The 17,229-nt window shown below is 41.2% G+C and overlaps 2 protein-coding genes across 5 annotated transcripts; one reads left to right on the top strand and one right to left on the bottom strand.

Moving 5' to 3' along the window:
* Positions 1-168: 168 nt before the first annotated feature.
* On the bottom strand, positions 169-3,169 carry LOC129126513 (nicotinamide riboside kinase 2-like). 2 transcript variants are annotated; one of them, XM_054642503.2, is made up of 8 exons: positions 2,839-3,000; positions 2,601-2,691; positions 2,178-2,223; positions 1,852-2,038; positions 1,543-1,614; positions 743-849; positions 453-544; positions 169-345 (listed from the first exon to the last, which is right to left on the bottom strand). In XM_054642503.2, the coding sequence occupies exons 1-8, from the start codon at positions 2,862-2,864 to the stop codon at positions 340-342; spliced, it is 627 nt and encodes a 208-aa protein (XP_054498478.1). In that variant the 5' UTR covers positions 2,865-3,000; the 3' UTR covers positions 169-339. The 2 variants fall into 2 exon arrangements, with proteins under 2 accessions (XP_054498478.1, XP_077041888.1); XM_077185773.1 differs by lacking the exon at positions 2,601-2,691 and having other exon boundaries at positions 2,839-3,169.
* Positions 3,170-5,353: 2,184 nt separating this feature from the next.
* Positions 5,354-11,332, top strand: LOC129126176 (CDC42 small effector protein 2-B-like). Of its 3 annotated transcripts, none has more exons than XM_054641977.2 (4): positions 5,354-6,026; positions 7,507-7,709; positions 8,137-8,238; positions 8,773-11,332. In XM_054641977.2, exons 2-4 carry the CDS (start codon positions 7,656-7,658, stop codon positions 8,845-8,847), a joined length of 231 nt encoding a protein of 76 aa, XP_054497952.1. In that variant the 5' UTR covers positions 5,354-6,026; positions 7,507-7,655; the 3' UTR covers positions 8,848-11,332. The 3 variants fall into 3 exon arrangements, with proteins under 3 accessions (XP_054497952.1, XP_054497953.1, XP_077041770.1); XM_054641978.2 differs by having other exon boundaries at positions 5,354-6,070; XM_077185655.1 differs by having other exon boundaries at positions 5,354-6,086.
* The last annotated feature ends 5,897 nt before the right edge of the window (positions 11,333-17,229 follow it).

Genomic DNA, 17,229 nt, shown 5'->3' with positions numbered 1-17,229 from the left:
GAGAAGTCAAAGCAGTGTGTGTGTATATAGATACACACACTCTCCTAGGACAGCTGAACCACTTCACATCAGTTCCACTGTAATGTTTTAACCTGTGACTCTAAGAACATCATGAAAAGAGTCACCTGAGAAGGCATACTAGACTGAAGCAAAATTTAGGATCACAGACAAGGGGGAAGTGCTTTTTAATTATGGCCATACAGAACTCAGTTTTCAAGGGAAAGGTTGAACAAAGTTGAATTTGGGAGTTGAGTCTTCACAGAAGCTGGAACTTTAGAGGCAGTCAGGTAGACAGCGTGGAGCAAACAGGAATTATCTTCACTCACAAGAATCAGCAGCTTATTTCTAAACAAAAAAATAGATGTGAACATATTTTGAGTTACAGCTTCATACTTTCCAACACAGGTTTTAAGACGTTTGCCTTTGAATTGCAACATAACCTGGACACATACCTGGGTGTTAAGCAGTTCTTCAATCTTATTCTGGATCTGTCCATACACATCATTAAACAGCTCCTCCTTTGATTTTGTCCCATTCAAATGCACTTAAAGAAAGTAAAATAAGAGAACTTTAACAATGTCTCTGTATGCTTGCCAGATCCTCACTTAAAAAGCATGCACCTAGCTGGTATCAGAGAAATATACTCCCTCCACGTGCCTCACCTCCCCTCATGCATCTAACCAGTATGTATTGCACAGGTTTGAAAAGCAATCTCAAAGTGCTTTTGTCATTAAAGACATACCCACATCAACTCCAAGTTCTTCCATTATCTTCCTGTGCTTGATGTACATAGGCCAAACGTGGCCATCAAACAATCCAGGTGGATCCGGTACAGTGTAATTCCTTGAACTGTAAATTAAGGCATTGTTACTCACAAGTACTCCAATAACAATTCAGGGAAATGACAGATCCTTCATTGGGCTTCTCTACACATTAGCCTAAGCCCATTGACTCCAGTTTGATGCCTGAGCTTATCAGGAGTTCGGAGTTAGCAAGAGCTGCAAGCATCAATTTATGCAAATAAACTGAAATTTGATGTGCAGGTTGAAAGTGATTAAAATGCAAAAGGAGTTCCCAAGACAGACTGATCTAAATATTGGTGAATAAACTCTTAAAAGCTTTAGCAGAACTTTGGGTAAATTAGCTGTCTGCTTATTCCTCTTGAAACATAATTTAAGTTTTTATTTGCAGTAAGAACAGAGTATGTGTGCAACAACACAGCCAAATGTAAAACCTCAGATGATTTGAGACCTGGGAACTGTGTAACTGGAAAACCAGCATAGTAGAAAGCCTAGTGAAAGGTGTGTGCAGAAACTGAGCGTCACATACACGACACAACAGCTTGGTGGGAAGTCATAGGTCAGTTTGGTGAAGGAAGCTACAGTATTCTAACTCAGCAGCTACATTTGCCTTTATCCCTTCTCATCTAAAAGCTTCAGAGAAGCAAAGCCTTGAATGGGTAATGCTAAAGTCTTTAAAAGTCTTTGAAAAAATTACTTGAATGAGTTAGATGTTATTGGGCTAGAACTCGGGCAAACTTACCTTCTTCTCCTTTTACACTCTTCATATGGAATGGAAAGAAAGTACCGATGGTGGAACACATCAATCAGTGGCCTGAAAGAGACACCTGTTTAGTTACACCTCGACTAATTAGTAGCAAAACCCAGAAAAGTAAAACTATATCCATTTCCTGTACTTAGAGCCACCTTTAGACTTGTGACACCTGAACTTGGCAGTAGTCAATGCCAGCTATTAACTCTTGGTTTAGAAATGTCTTTTTATTCCCTTGGAGGTTTGCCCAATACATAAAATAATGTAAAAATCTAAATGTATGAAGGCAGAATTGATTACCTGTAGGTATAAAGTAGGAAACCTTCAACAATAAGAATGTGGATTGTTTCATCTTCTCTCTCCTTATCTTCCAAGATCTGGGCATCCAGTGTGTTGTTGATCCCATGAGAACGTTCAAACTTGACTGGGTTTTTTATCCAAGCATTTATGGTACTCATCATAGCTTCCATATCTAATGCACTAATCACTAAGACAAAACAGGCAACTATCATTAAGCAGCAATTAAATACCATCTAGTGATACAGTCAGTACAAAACAGTGCACATAAAGAATCAATATACTCTAAGATTTTGAGTTATGCTTTGAAAACACTAACAAAGGCTTACCATCGTACTGTTTAAACCCATCTTCAACTTCTATCTCATCTTGGGGCTGAAACAGTAACAAGAAAAAAAAAACAAACCTGCTTGGTCAGGACTACTACTGAGAAGCTCAATACCCGTTTCAAAGCAAGATTCAAGATCCAAACCCTGAAGCTACAAAGGGGAATCTTAGCCCTCCACCAGTTTCCTTTGCATGCAGATAAAACGAGCGGTACGATAAAGCCGCCTGCTCCTCTATCTTCCCACGGACACGAGCACGGAAGCCGTGGGGACCCGCTCTAGCGCAGCCTTATCCGGCCCCGCCGGGAGCGCACAGCCACGGGCAGGGCGGCGCAGGGCGGGCAGCGCGCCAGCAGCGCGGGCGGAAGCCCGCGGGGGTCACCCCGCGCCCTCCCGCGGCCTGCAGGGACCGGCCGGCGCGCTCACCTTGAAGAAGTCATCCTGGTGCACCACGCTGCAGTTGGGCAGGGCCCGCATCAGCCGGCGGGTCAGCGTGGTCTTGCCGCCGTTGGTGACCCTGCGGCGAGAGCGCGGCCGTCGGGAAGCGCCACGTGGGGCCGGTCCACCCCCCCACCCCCACTGCGGCACCGGGAGGGGCCGGGACGAGAGACCCGCGCCCGTCCCGCGGCCCGAGCCGCCGTCCCCGCCCGGTCCCGGCTCTCACCCGCCGATGCCGATGATGATGTTCATGGCGCGTCCGGCGGCCGCCCGGCCCGACTCCTACTGCCTGTTTCTGAGGGACGGGGGGGACCCGGTGTCTCCGGTACCGGCCGTCTAGGTGCCTGAGCCGGGACCCGGGCAGAGGGAAGGAAGGGGCCGGAGAAAGAGGAGAAGGTGGAGAGGGGAGAAGCCAAACGTCAACTGCTGGGCAGCGCCATGATCGCTCAGAGCAGCAGCAGGGCCGGTCCGCGCCGCGCCGCGCGCTCCGCAAAGGGGGGCGGTGCCCGCGCGCGCGCGCCTTCCGCTCGCGCTCCGCCGCGCCCATTGGGCGGCCGCCTCCGCCGCGCAGCCAATAGGAGGCGGCGTGACGCGAGCGGCTCGTGGCGATTGGCTGGGGCGCGCTCACTCACGTCCGGCCGTGTTACAGCGCGACCGCTCGGGGGAGCTCGACGGCCTCGGCGCCGGGGAAGGGCGGAGGCGGGAACGGTGGGGGCGTGGCGCCCCCTGCTGGCTCTGGGCCGCGCGCTCCTCTCCCGTGAGGGCGGAGTTGCGGCAGTGCCGGGCGCTCGGGCCTGACGGAGGTTCGGCTGGACCCCGCTTCGGACACCGGCCCGGTTCTGCAGGTTCTGCAGTGAGGAGCTGCGCTGGGGCCGAGACCAGCCGTGGCTCCCCGTGAGGGCGCGCGAGGCTCCTGAGGGAGCGGCGGGGCGCCCCCTGCCGCTGTCCCCGGCAGCCCCGCGAGCATCGCTGGGTCAAGGTCACGGCGCCTCCTCGGGCCGGGCCGGGGCCTCGGGAGGCCCGGGGAACACCGACCGCGATATCGACACCGAGAGATTCTCCTCTGTAGCCCTCTCTAAATAAGGGCAATTACTGCTTTTCCTGCTGCCCTCATATGCTTTTCCTTGGCTGTCACGTTTCGCTCCTCTGCTGTGCCTGAGGAACTCTACCTTTTGCTTTTTTTCCTTCTGTAAAGAAGGGAAATTTATGGTCATAGCTTTTTTTTAGTAACAGTAAATTTCATAATTTACAAACCACTTAATCCGTTCAACATGTTTACATTATTGGCGGTGGATGTGTTGCCAACCATTTGCTTGTTTTTTTCATTATTTTTACTGTTTTTTTCTGGTAAAACTGCAAGCAAACCTTAGTTGATTTCTCTTGCAGTTGTTTTAACTTCCAAACAGAACACACACTTTGGTCTCTTGGCTTTTCTTCTTATTTTCAGGGGAACAGACACTTAGTTGAAAATAAATTTTTATTTTCAAGATTAAGGTAATTTAGCTCTTTTTCACTTTTAAACAGAGGGACTGCCTTTGTGGTTTAGGGCGTTTTAAGTGTAAGGAGGTTTTTTGGTGGTTTTTTATTTTTGGTTAGTTGGTTTGGTTTTGAAGAATTATTTTTTAAATATATGTCTACTTAGCTTTGGAAAGAAGGGTGTCCTCAGAGAGTACACCCCAATTTCTTAGGTTAAAAATCCTACACAAATAGGATTCTAAAATCCTACACAGATAAAACCTTATTCCCAGCTTTCTGCAAAGCTCCAGGATGGTAGACCAATATATGCATTTATGATACATAGTAGCATTATTATTATTATATCGTTTGAGGAATGCATCCCTGTAATGTGTACATACACTGGTAAAATCAGAATGCAGCTAAGTTCACTCTACAGCAGATTTTAGCTGTTTTGGCCCCAAGGTTCTTCCAAAGTCTAAATAATTGTTTTGTACTCTTCACCTTTTCACCAAGCAAGATGCACTCTCCAAGTCTCACACTCAAAACTAATACAAGTTTTGCTGTCTTTTGCCACACCTTGTCATTCAAGTATGTAAACATACAACAGTTTGAGGATTTTAACATGATGTTGATGTCAAGCGAGAAAAGGAGGGATAATGAACAAATTAGAAGCATGGTGGTTTTTAGAAAGGCACTTAGGCTGAAATACACTGCTCCTTGCATGAACTCAGCACTGACAGAGCTGGAGTGAAAATGACAGCAAGTGGGCCCCACAGAAATCCCAGTTGAACACTGAGCTGGGGCAGGGGGATGGCAGCCTGTGACAATATTCACTAACTGTACCCTCATTGTCCTGCACTAACAGCTCGAGGCAAGGATTTTGCATGATCTGACCTTGAGTCTAAAGGCCAGTTGGGAAGAATAATTATGTTTAGTGATGTTATTTATCAACATTACCATATGTCTCCCCTGATTATGTAAAGACTCAGGTTTTTGGTTCGATTCAGGCCAATATTTTCTGTTAATATTTTACAAGTAAAATACAAGAAGTCTTTGAATACTTTTGAATACACAGCAATGGTAGGAGAAATTGATTGTTACACTCAGAGAAGTTTATCTCAGCATTCCCAAAGCTCTGGGGCACTTTAAGTCCCGGGCTCCAGCAGGGCTGTGCATCCTGCCAGCACATCCAGGGCCGTGTCTGCGCGTGCTAGCCATTCCCAGGCCCTTTGTCTCCTCGCCTGGATGATACTGCTGCCATGGTGAAAAACAGAGGGAAAGAACAACAGGATATTGTCCCGTTCTGGTCTGTGTGCCAACTGTGACAAAATGTTGTTTTCTCCTTGCTTCGGGGATTCTTGTTGGCTTTTGCTTGTCTTTGGTGAGCCTGGAAACATTAAGATGTTTTTTAAATTCTTCTGGTTAGTGTGGAAACCTTGAGTCTCTGGGAGCAAGGTGGTGTCCCATGCCCTGGCACAAACGTTCCTGTCCTGGGGGATGATTCTCTGAGTCATGCAGAGGAAAAGAAGCGTTCTGATGTAAAAGACAACAGGAAGGCGTTCAGCACGCCGTGTGCCAGCAGGACACCTGCAGAGCTGCCGCAGGGTGGAAGTGAGCCACAGGCTGCATGGGGAGTGCTGAGAAAACTGCACGGCTGCACAAATCTGACGCCAGAGCAGGGCTCTATTTTTGGTCTCCTCTCTGCGTTTCTGACACCTGTAGGGACGCGTGAAGTGCACTGGAGACTTGTGCAGCACCTCCCGGAGCGGAGGAGCCGCCGCAGGGCATGGGAGCGCAGCGGAGCGTTCTTGCTTAGCCAACAGGACTAATTATAACCCAGGAATATGAACTGTAAATGTGCTGAAGCTGCCAAGACGGGAGCTGGGTGTGTGCCAGCGCTTGAATGAGGACACACCATCCTGTCAGGACTCTCCGGGAGCAGCAGGCAGCGCCGAGGTACGCACGGAGCCCCGCGCGGGGAGATGGACACACACACAGGGGTACGGCAGGAGGACGGTAGGCGCTCAGCTGGTGCTTGGGGATGGGCACAGGGTCCATCAGTCACTCTGCTTCCCGAATAGGTGATCTCTGTGCACTGACACACTTAAGAAAAGCTTCGCTTTGATGTGGTCTCGTTAACATGCAACAAACCCCAAAAATCCGCAGTTAATGTGAAGTGCTGGCAGAAGCTTTGACTTGTGCTTGTCTTTATGGTTGTGTGAACCACTGTCCCTCTCGGTGGTGGTAAAGACCATTGTGAGGGCATGAGGTGAAAAATTATAATTGAGGCAGATAATGAATTGTATTAAAACTGCCTAGGACAAACTGGAATAATATAAGACATTCTGCAGAAATGTATCATATAGACTACTTAAAACAAAGGGGCAGACATAGCATGCTTTGAAAGATAAATCACAGAAATTTTAAAAATCTGCTTGAAGTGAGACGTGATGAAATGTTAGAAAGCCACAAAAGTGAAAGAAATAGATGTGGTAATTACATAATTGTGGGACTACATAAGAAATGCCTATGAAGGAGGAAATGCCTATGAAGCTTATGCTGGTCTGCTGTGAAAGCTTTAGTGGGGGTTCAGAAAGACTGAATTGATGAAACTATACTGTTTAACTTCTGTTAAGCTGTAAGCTTCAAAAAAATAACAAAACTTTCTTTAACGAACAGTTGTGATATTGTTTTAATGATCTGGGGTGTGAAAAATTTGATAGGAAAGGCTACTCTATAACCCAAGGCTTGCTTTCAACAAAGATACATTAAAAAAAAAAGTCAGTAACTACTAAAAGTTGGGCTGTCTCCTGGCTTCATGCTACTTAGAGTCAGTGAGTTTCCTGGTTGTGTCTCCAGTTCAGGATTGCTTTGTTAATATTTTGATACATTCTGTCTGAGAAGCTCTAGCCTCAATAGTTGTCTTGCTGGTATGCAAGGCTTTTATTTTCTCTTTTAAGGGCTATTTGGAATTGTAGAAGGCTCTTTGCTTTGAGCTTTTCCCTATCTAAGTAGAGTAACCATACATATGTAAGGCCTCAGTTTGTAAACGTTAGCAGGTTAATCTGTTCAAAGCTGGTTTCTTACAAAACAGTAAAGTTTCATAACTTAAATTACTTATAAAAATAATTCATAAGTATTACTTAGCTTTGTTTATAACCAGATCACAGACTGTAAAACAAGACTTTACTTAATTCTAGCACTGATTTAATCACATTTCTATAAAGAACTTCCAATACTGTCTGTAAATATGCAGAGTTCTTAACCCTGATTTGTGATGTGAACATAGTGATTTTAAATTGATGCTCCTCTCCTTTACAGGAGTGTTTAAGAATGCAACAGTCTTGGTTTAGTCTTAGGAACTGCCTATTGCTCAATAACTGTTACAAAACTTTGATATATTTTAATACAAATTTAAATATTAATCTCTTTGCAGGTATACTTATCAGATGCATTCTGTGATCTCTACCAGTGAACCTGCACAAGCATTTCCTTTCTAAGCTCACTCTAGGAACTGTACTGTCTTTGTACTGCTCAAACTCCCAGAGAATTGCACTTAACAAGACCTTTTTACTGAGAAATATAATGACTGAGTTCCTGGTTTGTTTTAACTGGTGCAATGGTGAACAGCCCCCACCGGTAGGTAGATGCACAACTGCCACCCTTTATTGGATATGAAATTTTGTCTTCCAGTTACGTGGGAAACACTTTCATTGCTGTTGTTTTGATTAGTTTGGGCAAAGTAATGCAAAAGCTAAAACCAGTCCTGTTAAGCTATGTTTGAACTGTGTGTTCTTTGCCAGAAACTTCGACAGTGTGACTGTTTGCAGTTCTCAGGCCCTGACTTTCCAGCAGTAAAGAAAGCTTTTGCTGGTATTCAATTAGCAGGAATAAAAGTGACTTTCATAGTGTCCTACTGTGAACAGTCTGACACTTCAGCCTGCTTGCCATGAGGTGTCATTTGGGGTCAGTCCTGGCTATCTATTTTTATCTTGGCTACTTGTTTCTGGCTGAAGGCTGCTGATGTTTTCTGAATAGAGACCTAAGATATTTTATTTTCTCACAGAAGAGGCGCCGGAGGCTGGACCGGAATATGATAGGAGAGCCCATGAACTTTGTGCACACTGCGCACATCGGGGCCAGGGAGATGAGCAGTGACTATTCCTCAGTAAGTGGGCACTCCGGGGGGGAGAGGCACACATGTCCCCTCAGTAACCTGCAGAGCAGGTAGCTAATAAAATACTAGGTAATTATAACACAGAGAAAAATCTTGAGGGTTTGTTTTTTTCATCAATAGAGTAGCATCAGAACAGAACTGTCTTTTGGTTTGTAAATATGAGATACTGTGGGAGATAGACTGAGAAGGAAATGCTCATTTCCTCGGTATCTTTACACACTATGAGAACTTTTGGATGCAGATTCTATGGATGCACTTGATACTAGAACCAAATCACCTTAAAGTCAAAGCTGTGGAGGGTGAGGGATGTAAGAATAAGTGGATTTTGTATAGCAAAATGGATCTCAAACACTGACTTAAAATAGTATTTAACAGTCCTGGATTTAGTTATTATTTCTCCCTACTGTTGGGACTCAGCACTGCAAACATATGGCCCACCTGCCCTCTCAAATTGATGCCTTTAATAATTGCTCTGGCAACCAGAATTTATAAGATGTGTCTTTTAATAGGCTTTTTTTTTCCTAGGCTGTGTCAATTCAGGACCACATGAAGTCTAAAGGAGGCTACACAAATGGGACTTCTGCAACTGTTGAAATATAGGAAACTGAGAGAAAGCTGAAATCTGCTCTGTCTTATGAGGACTCCCTGGATTAGACTGTGCTTTCATATTCTCTAAAACCTTGTTATCATGGAGTAGGGAGAGTACCTGAATTAAAAATAGGTCAGTACAAGCTTTGGTGTTCTTTGCACAATATCATCTGAAGGAGTTATTGTAAATTATCCTTAAAATGGTCTTTCATGGTAGTGTTGTAGTAACAACTGTAATTTGTCACTGTGGATGACTTCCTAAGTCTGTCCCAAAAGCTTCTCGAAGCTTTCATATCAGATGGGATTGGAGGTCAGTATGAACTGTCTGGGATTTTGGCATCTTTTTCTCCTCTCAGGAAATGCAGAGGATATTTAATTGGAAGGTATCGCATGATTTCACTTCTTACATGGGCTAAACTGAGTTGCTAAGTATGACCTTGTAGCTGTCAGATAACTTTGGACCTGTTTTTTAGATGCTTTACTACCTAATGCATAAATCTTTGGTATTTTTAATGCCTTTTGATAGTGAATGAACTCTAATGTAGGATAGTTAGCTGAGTCTGCAAAACACAGTGAAACTTCTGCCTTGCCGAGATAACACTTTCGTATCTAAAAATGGAGCTTTTGCAAACATTCAGACTCTGAAATGAGACTCAGAGCAAGAGCTGTGTCCCTCAGTGATTGGGCTGCCTCCCATCCATGCACACACACAGTTACTGCAACACAGCTGATTGTACCTGCCAGTTAACTTCCAGTGGTGCTACAATATGGTAACAAGTGTGTGTTAGTTGTGCTTGACTGCCATTGAATTTTAAACTCAACACGTTTAAGATCCCTCTCTTTGTTACCTCTCTGTAACTGTAACCACACAGGACTTCAAGGGATATCTTGCTTGTCTTTCTGGCTCCTTAATTTCAAGACTGTCTGTTTTACATGAAATTGATCTTTTCTTGCATGTGGTGTAAGTGATATGGCCATGTGAAGGACACACATTTAAAGAAAATTGTGAAAAGTTGCAGGAGAGTATTAAATGGAAACAGCACTTTGCAGAGTTCCAGCACTTCATAAATATTTAAATAAATATCCATAAATATTTAGACATACTCAAACTACAGTTTATTACTTAGCTCTTATTCATCTTTCTATTAAGTGACATGACAAAACTGCTGAAGCAGGACTCGGTTTTAGTCTTACCCAATCACTGCCAATTGTTCCCCAGCTCAGAATTCTGTATGACTGCCATTGTAGAAACAGGAAATCTGCTTGCTCTCATGGGATTAACTAATTATGTGTTTAAATTGATGCCATATCAGCACAAGTTATGCTGGAAGTCAGCAAACTCTGCCCTTGCTCTCGGCAGAAGATCAGTTACCAACTTTTTTCCATTTACAAAAGATTATAGCTGTCAAATCTTTTAACTTGTATGATTCTGTTTCTAGTTGTGATACTTCCTAAATCTAGGCTGCTGGCTTTGCTGAATTGTTAGGCTGCCTTTTCTGAGTATACTAGGGAACTTAAAACGTGAATGGTAGCTCTGTGTTTCTGGATTTGTTCAAAAAAACAGCTTTTCCCCTCCCCCATATTTTATCTTTTAGGTTCAAAAAGGAAGAGGGAGTATTGCTTTCTGTAACAGCCAACAGCTGATCATAACATTCTGTAACCACATAAGAGAAATCTAATATCCATGTCTTGCTAGATCCTTACCCTTGAATTAGAATGCACACCAAATTTTAATATATTTTAAAATTCGCGTCGTTGACTGTACATTTAGCTTTTGCAAGTCTTTTACCTTTCTGTCTTTTAACTTGAGATATACTCTAACAGCCTAGTTAAGATACAGAGTTTAAAGAATCTAAATGCTGTATAGTGTTGAGGAAGCAGAAAGTGGCCAAGTTGTTTGAAAGAATAGATTCTAATTAATCTATTTTTTCTATAATCTCTAATTATATAGAGTTAATGCATTCAGTTATCTATACCTGCCCAGAAAAAGTGGTGATAGGACAGTTGTCATGAAGAAAATGGGCTGTGTTTTGTGAACACTGTAAGAAAGCACGTTGAACAGGAGTTTGGGTTTCTTGAAGACCCATTCAGCAGATTTAAAATTAGTGGTATAACTAGAAATAAAGGAGTTGGTGAATATTTCAGTTCTTCTCTCTAAAAATAAACAAATAGAAAATTTGTTATTAAACACCTATTTAGAGAAAAATCCTAGTTTTGATCATGTAAACCAAGTAGCACTATCTGGTGTGAAAGTAACTTATTTTCATCAGACTATATAATATTATATAGGACCATAATAAAGTGCAACATCATTAAAAAGAAATGTTTTGCTAGTACATGAAAAGTATCATTACTTTTAAAAATCTAACAAACATAACACATGTCTTAGGGCTTAGGTATTTTTTGTTCAATATTTAGAAACCTTATGTACCTGTAATCTGTCATGTAACTCAGTATGAGTCTATCTTATGAGTTATAATAAATATGTTGAACTGGGCACTTGCACTCTTTTCATATTGTGGAAAATGTTGATACTTTCTCTGCACTGAAAACCTGTTGGTTAAGTGGATGGATCAGCATGGCTTGAACTTTTATTGCACAGAATGAAATTTCTCCACTAGAGAGCACAATTTTACATCAAGTCTTCTCTGTTCTATGCAAGCTCTTACTCCACTGTGGGGTTTGGTGGATTTTTGAGCTTGACTGAAATAAAATACAGAAATAATACCAATCGATCGAACTTTTTAATTTACATTGTAGGCTGTGAAGACCTTACATCAAGACAATCAAGAAACACTGCAGGTCTGACATGATGCCATTTTATGGTTTCTTTTTTTAGTCAGAAGGAAAATAACTTGCAAGCAGAGCAGGATCAACTGGTTTTCATGTAGTCTGGCAGAGTCTTAGCACTGTTTGCTTCCTTGAGAAAAAAATTTGGGATGGGGAGGTATTTTCAATTCTTGCTTTCTCATCCCTTGATGTTCCTGATAGGCTTTACTGACTGTTCTGTAATACTGCATACACCTGTGGTCAGTATATAGAAAAGCTATTTGTCTTTTTCACAGCCTAATATGTCTTTTTTATCTCCTGCAGAACAACTTTATACAATTACAGGGTGTCAGTGCTATGCTCCAAGTTGCCTGTGATATGATAACTTGCAACCCACACATGTGGCACTATTCCTTTGTATGCTCTTGCCATATTGGACTACCTGGTGCTGTTATAGCTTCCACTCTGTATAGACAAAACATGTTGAGAGATTAATAAATACCCTTAATCTTACTATGTCAGTAAGAATAAGCACAATTTAACAGTGTTAAAATCCATGTTCATGAAATTCATTAAATGTTACTAAATATAGTATCACTGGAAAAAGAAACTCCAATCTGTCAGTGAAAGATGATTAAATGGCTGCTCCTGACCATGTTTGGATTTACTTTGCTGTCAGCACTGTGACACTGCCTTGAAAAGCCAATGGCTGAAGATAAGAAACAATCTTGTCTGCCTTTCATAATTGCTGTGGAACTACAGAAAGAAAACAGTGCTGTTTTACAGTGATGCTAAAATATTCTCTGGTGAGTGGGTTCCTGTAAGACTTCCAGATACTTTGTGGTTAATGCTTAAAATTCAAAATTTTAGCTGCTTACCTCTAAAGGTGGAGTCCTGAGTGCCTAAAGAGATGCTGTAAGTGGTTGGTGCCTGGACTTCTACAGATAAACTGTCTTTCCTTCATACACAGTGATTTGTCTAACACAGAAGACACAAGGTACTTACACCAGTAATTTTCCTGTTAATATTTATGTGGTTACACTGTATATGTAAAAGGTTTCTCATCCTGTACAAAATAGGTCCTCTCTAACAATTGCTCTGTTGGACAGTTGTTTCCTGAACAGAGCATTAAGCTGTGGAATTAAACCTTTCATCACACACAGCTCTAAGCCAGTTTTTCTTTGCTATGGGAAAGCATAAAATCCCCTTGTTATTGCTTAACTCTTCCTACTGCAGGGAAGGTGTTGAAGAGCTAACAGGCTGATCAGGAATTACAGAAAAAATGAGGTATGGAAGTGAGGGAGATTTAGCCACAGAGAGGCAATGTGGTGCACATTAATGAGGAAGGAGCAGAACATGCTCATGTTGACGTTTCTTATCTGCAATGCACAAGACAGCTTTGATATCAGTTGGAAAATACCCATAATATGTGCATAATTGGTATATGGAGGAAATTAGGCACTTAAATGCATGACTAAGCTGGGACTTTGAGACACAGATTGCCAGTATAACTTTAATGAATGGTAGTATCCTCTTCCTGCAGTGGCTTACAAAGCTGTTTTCAGAAAGTACAGAGCCACCCACAAAGGTAACTCTGGTTTCAACAGTTGCAGACTGATGTCACGTTTATGTTTGAAAGACAAGAGGGATTTTTCTCTTTTTTTTTTCTGCTATTTGTGAGGTTGTAGATGCTCTAAATGCCAAGGCTTCCTGCACCCACTGGAACACTAGCCAAATAAAAACTAACATTAATACAAACCAGCAGTAGTAAAACGGTATCTGCCTTTGGTCCACTGCAGTGCCAAAACTTCAGGGAAATGAACTAGATCCAGCTGATACTCAGATTCCAGGTATTGGGAGGATATGGTCAGATTGGAGTGAAAGGTCATGAAGAATTCCTTGTGCCTGAGGAAGTTTGGGTGACAGTTTGATGGACTCTGCAGGCTGAGATGCCAGAAGGTCACCAAGACTATACCAGATTTCCATCAATATTTTTTCTCCTGATGTTGTGTAGAGAATGGGAAGATGAAACAAAATAGTGAAAGCACTTTGAGTAGACAGGGATGTTACTGGTATGTGTTCTTGTGCCAAAAAAGCTCCCAGCTTGAGGTGCTTGATACTGCAGCACAGCTCCTGTCTGCACCTGGGAGCTCAGAGAGGGACAAGCTCACAACTAAAAGCTGTGTCCCTTCAGGGAGGATGAGGTACAGGGAACCGCTGGCATGGTCTGCCTTGGCCTCTGCACTGCCTAAACCCAGCTTATCATGTGGCTGTCACTTGTTCCTTACATCCTGTTTACGTGCATCCCATTAGCATGACCAACATCCTAAAATGATACCCAAAACCTTAGTTTAAGTGGAAGTTCTCTTAACCCAGTTTGAATGTGAGAGAGTACTAATGGCTGGACAAGAACCACAGCTTTGTGGTTTAGTCTGTTGAGACCTCTGCAATGAATTACTCATGAAATCAAGGCCATGAAACTGTGTTGAAACTACTTTATTCAGTAAACCTTTTAAGTTTTTTATTGTTATTAAAACAATATAAAGGGGAAGAATATTCTAACAAATGTTAAGTTTCCTCTAATATTTGCATATGAATCCAAACTGAACAAAACCAAGGTTATTATTACTAAGGGCCCATCCTAATTCAGAGGCAAAAAAAAAAGTTGAATCATGTATTTTACTGTTTTAATATATTTGTTTTAATATATATGTATATATTTAGACCATCTTAAGTAATGTGTAAGGAAATAAGCCATTCTTTTAAACTGAAATTAGTATGATTGCCCTGGCTTACTGAAAATTTAAAAAATTGACTTAAAATCTACATTTAAATCACTGGAAAATAATTAAATGTGCTTTTAAAGCTGACATTGGCCTGTACAAGTGGATGACTAATTAATTTCGTATTTCTTCATCAAAGAGCTAGAAAAAGTGGTTACAGGATTCTTTTTATTTTATATATAATAGTGAATTTACATGCATCTGATCTTGCTGGTGCTTAAAAAATAGGTGTACATTTTACATAACTTACATGAGTCTAAATGTGAATGAAGACTGCCCTAATAACCAGTAATTAGTGAGCTGTGTGTTATTAAGGATTCACAGATCTGACAAAACAATGGAATTTATTCTAGTCAGAAATCTGTTTTTAAAAAATTGATCAAATATATGCAAGTTTGAAAGTCTGGACTCAACATGAGCTGAAGCTGCAGATGAATGGTGAAAGAAATACCCTTTTAAATGCAGTTACCCACATTTACCCTTGCAGTCTCTACCAGCAGGGAATATTAAAACCTGACTCAATGCCTTTGAGGGTGTGACACAAGCTTAACAATGTAATTCAAAAGTAAGGTTCACAGTGCTTCATTAATGCATGCTAATAGTGCCACATAATGGTATATGAGTCAGGCTTTCACTCATTTCTTTCTTCTAGTTGAAACATTACCTTGAAAATACATTTCAATTAGTTATTCTCTCTGCTTCATAATATTCAGTGAACTAGGGTATCTCTCCTTGCAGAAATTAATATTTACTGGTGTTCAGATAAGGCTGTTGGTACGTGGGGAAAAGTTGCTGAACATGTATTTGTATTAATAAATAGTTCTTAAATGCTGTTATTTGTATGGTTTGGATCAGTCTCTTGCCAGGAGGTGCAGGTCCCATGGGGCTGTTGCACATGTCCCTGTTGCTGCCATGTGTGCCTGTCTCACAGAGACAGCAGGCTTCAGCAACAATGTTTCCTGTACCCATTTAATCAAGAGGTTTCACTGTGTTATTTTGCTGTTTTGTTCCAGACTCCAGCCAAAAAGCTGTGAAAATATGAGGCACTGAAAGAATTAATAGGATGGAGTAAAATGTTTTTTGGTTAAGCTATTTCCTTTTCCTCATCACATGCTTTTTTCTGTCCTACTATTCTACTGCCTACTAAATTTCTTAGAAATATGTGCAGCATTTGGATCAGTGTTCTTTCTTAGTTCTTAAAAATTAATACATGTTAAAAATTCCTTCATCCCTTTGAAGCTTGTGTATTGATCAATGAACCCCAAATCCCCTCTGTCCTGATACTTGTGTGACATAACTGTTTGATAATCAGAGTCTAGTTGCTTTTGCAATCTTAGTCCTCTAAAAATTATGCAATGTTTCTCTAAAACACCTAATACTGATAGCCACCCTTCCACATCTGCCTACCTAGCAAGGAACTATCTTCTGCTTATGGCATTTTATGCAAAATTAACAGAATTAGACAATAATTCAAAGTTAAGCTATTGGAAGAGCGAATTAAATTGCAGAAGGAAATACAGGGAAAGGAATAGAAAAAAGCAGGTTGGTTGGGAGAAGTTTACTGAAAAGCCAAGAGGCTGATCATTATGAAAAAACATAAATTAGCACTTAATGTAATGTTAGAATTAGGAGAACAGCCCTGGAAATTATGGTATTTTAGATTTCTTTCCTTGTGAATGAAATTATTGGTGTTTAGAAGTGTGTGTAAGTGGTGGAAAATTGCAGAGGGAAGGAAAGGATAATTTCATTATTCCCATGAAGAAGATTTCAATATATGCATAGTATTGTTTATTTTCTGTGCTAATTGTTATTTAGATTTGGTTTCCATTTTCTAACTAATATCCTCAATGCCTACATTAAGCATCTCCATTTCTTAACACTTTCAGGAATGCCTTAATTGAGTTAAAGATTTTATTCTGTGCTGATGTTTTGGTTGGGAAAGGGATTTTTCTGAGAGTGGTGTTGCTCTTCTCTCTGATGGGAAGAATTATGGTACAGAAAGGATACAATTCTTGGTACAGATCTTTAGTATCTGTTCATGCATAGGGTTATAATGTTCATTGCAAGTAAGGAACTTGAGGTTTAAAACTGGAGAAAAAGAAAGGATCCTTTAGGCTTTGAAGTCATTATTCAAGCTCTGAATGTTTTTACAGCCTAGATTTCTTCTGCCTGGCATTGGAATCTAGTTTTCTCAGTGTTGAAATTTGAAAATAGATCATGTTTTTAGTTTTGGTTACATATTACAGCTAATGGTAAAGCCTGGAGACTATTGAAGTTGCCTTTCCAGTGCAGGTATTTCTAACCCACACAGTCCCACTGGACTGCAGAATACATGTTTAGTGTAAAAAATGTTTTCACAGTATCTTTAAACAACCATCAAGGCAGGGGACATCAAACCAAACATACATTTTTGAGAGAGAATTTCCTTTTATTCAGAAGAAATTGTATTCCTTTCTCCTTGGCCCATTTTTATTTCCATCTGTAGACAGAGTAAAAATTGCTGTGTTTTCCTGGGGAACACAAGGAGAAGGATTAGCATGTGGCAGGACAGGACATGCTGCCATGGAATCTGATCCTGGGAGGAGCTACGCACTTGTAATTCAAATTAAACACTTCTTCCATGCCCAAAATACAGTGTAATGTACATACCCATAGCCCATAGCTCATTACAGATCACAGAATTGGCAGATTTATTGAAGTTAATCAGTATTCATTGGTCATCCAGATCTTGTTAGACTCAGAAGAAGAGATAGTAGTTGGCGTAAAGTGTCACGGTTACTCTGACAACAGCACCAGAATAGAAACACACAGATGGACAATGTACTAGCCTGTTTTTTTAAAT

The sequence above is a fragment of the Agelaius phoeniceus genome, chromosome 13 (assembly GCF_051311805.1).
Source record: "Agelaius phoeniceus isolate bAgePho1 chromosome 13, bAgePho1.hap1, whole genome shotgun sequence".
NCBI classification, from domain to species: domain Eukaryota; kingdom Metazoa; phylum Chordata; class Aves; order Passeriformes; family Icteridae; genus Agelaius; species Agelaius phoeniceus.
This window is presented reverse-complemented; position numbering and strand designations above follow the sequence as displayed.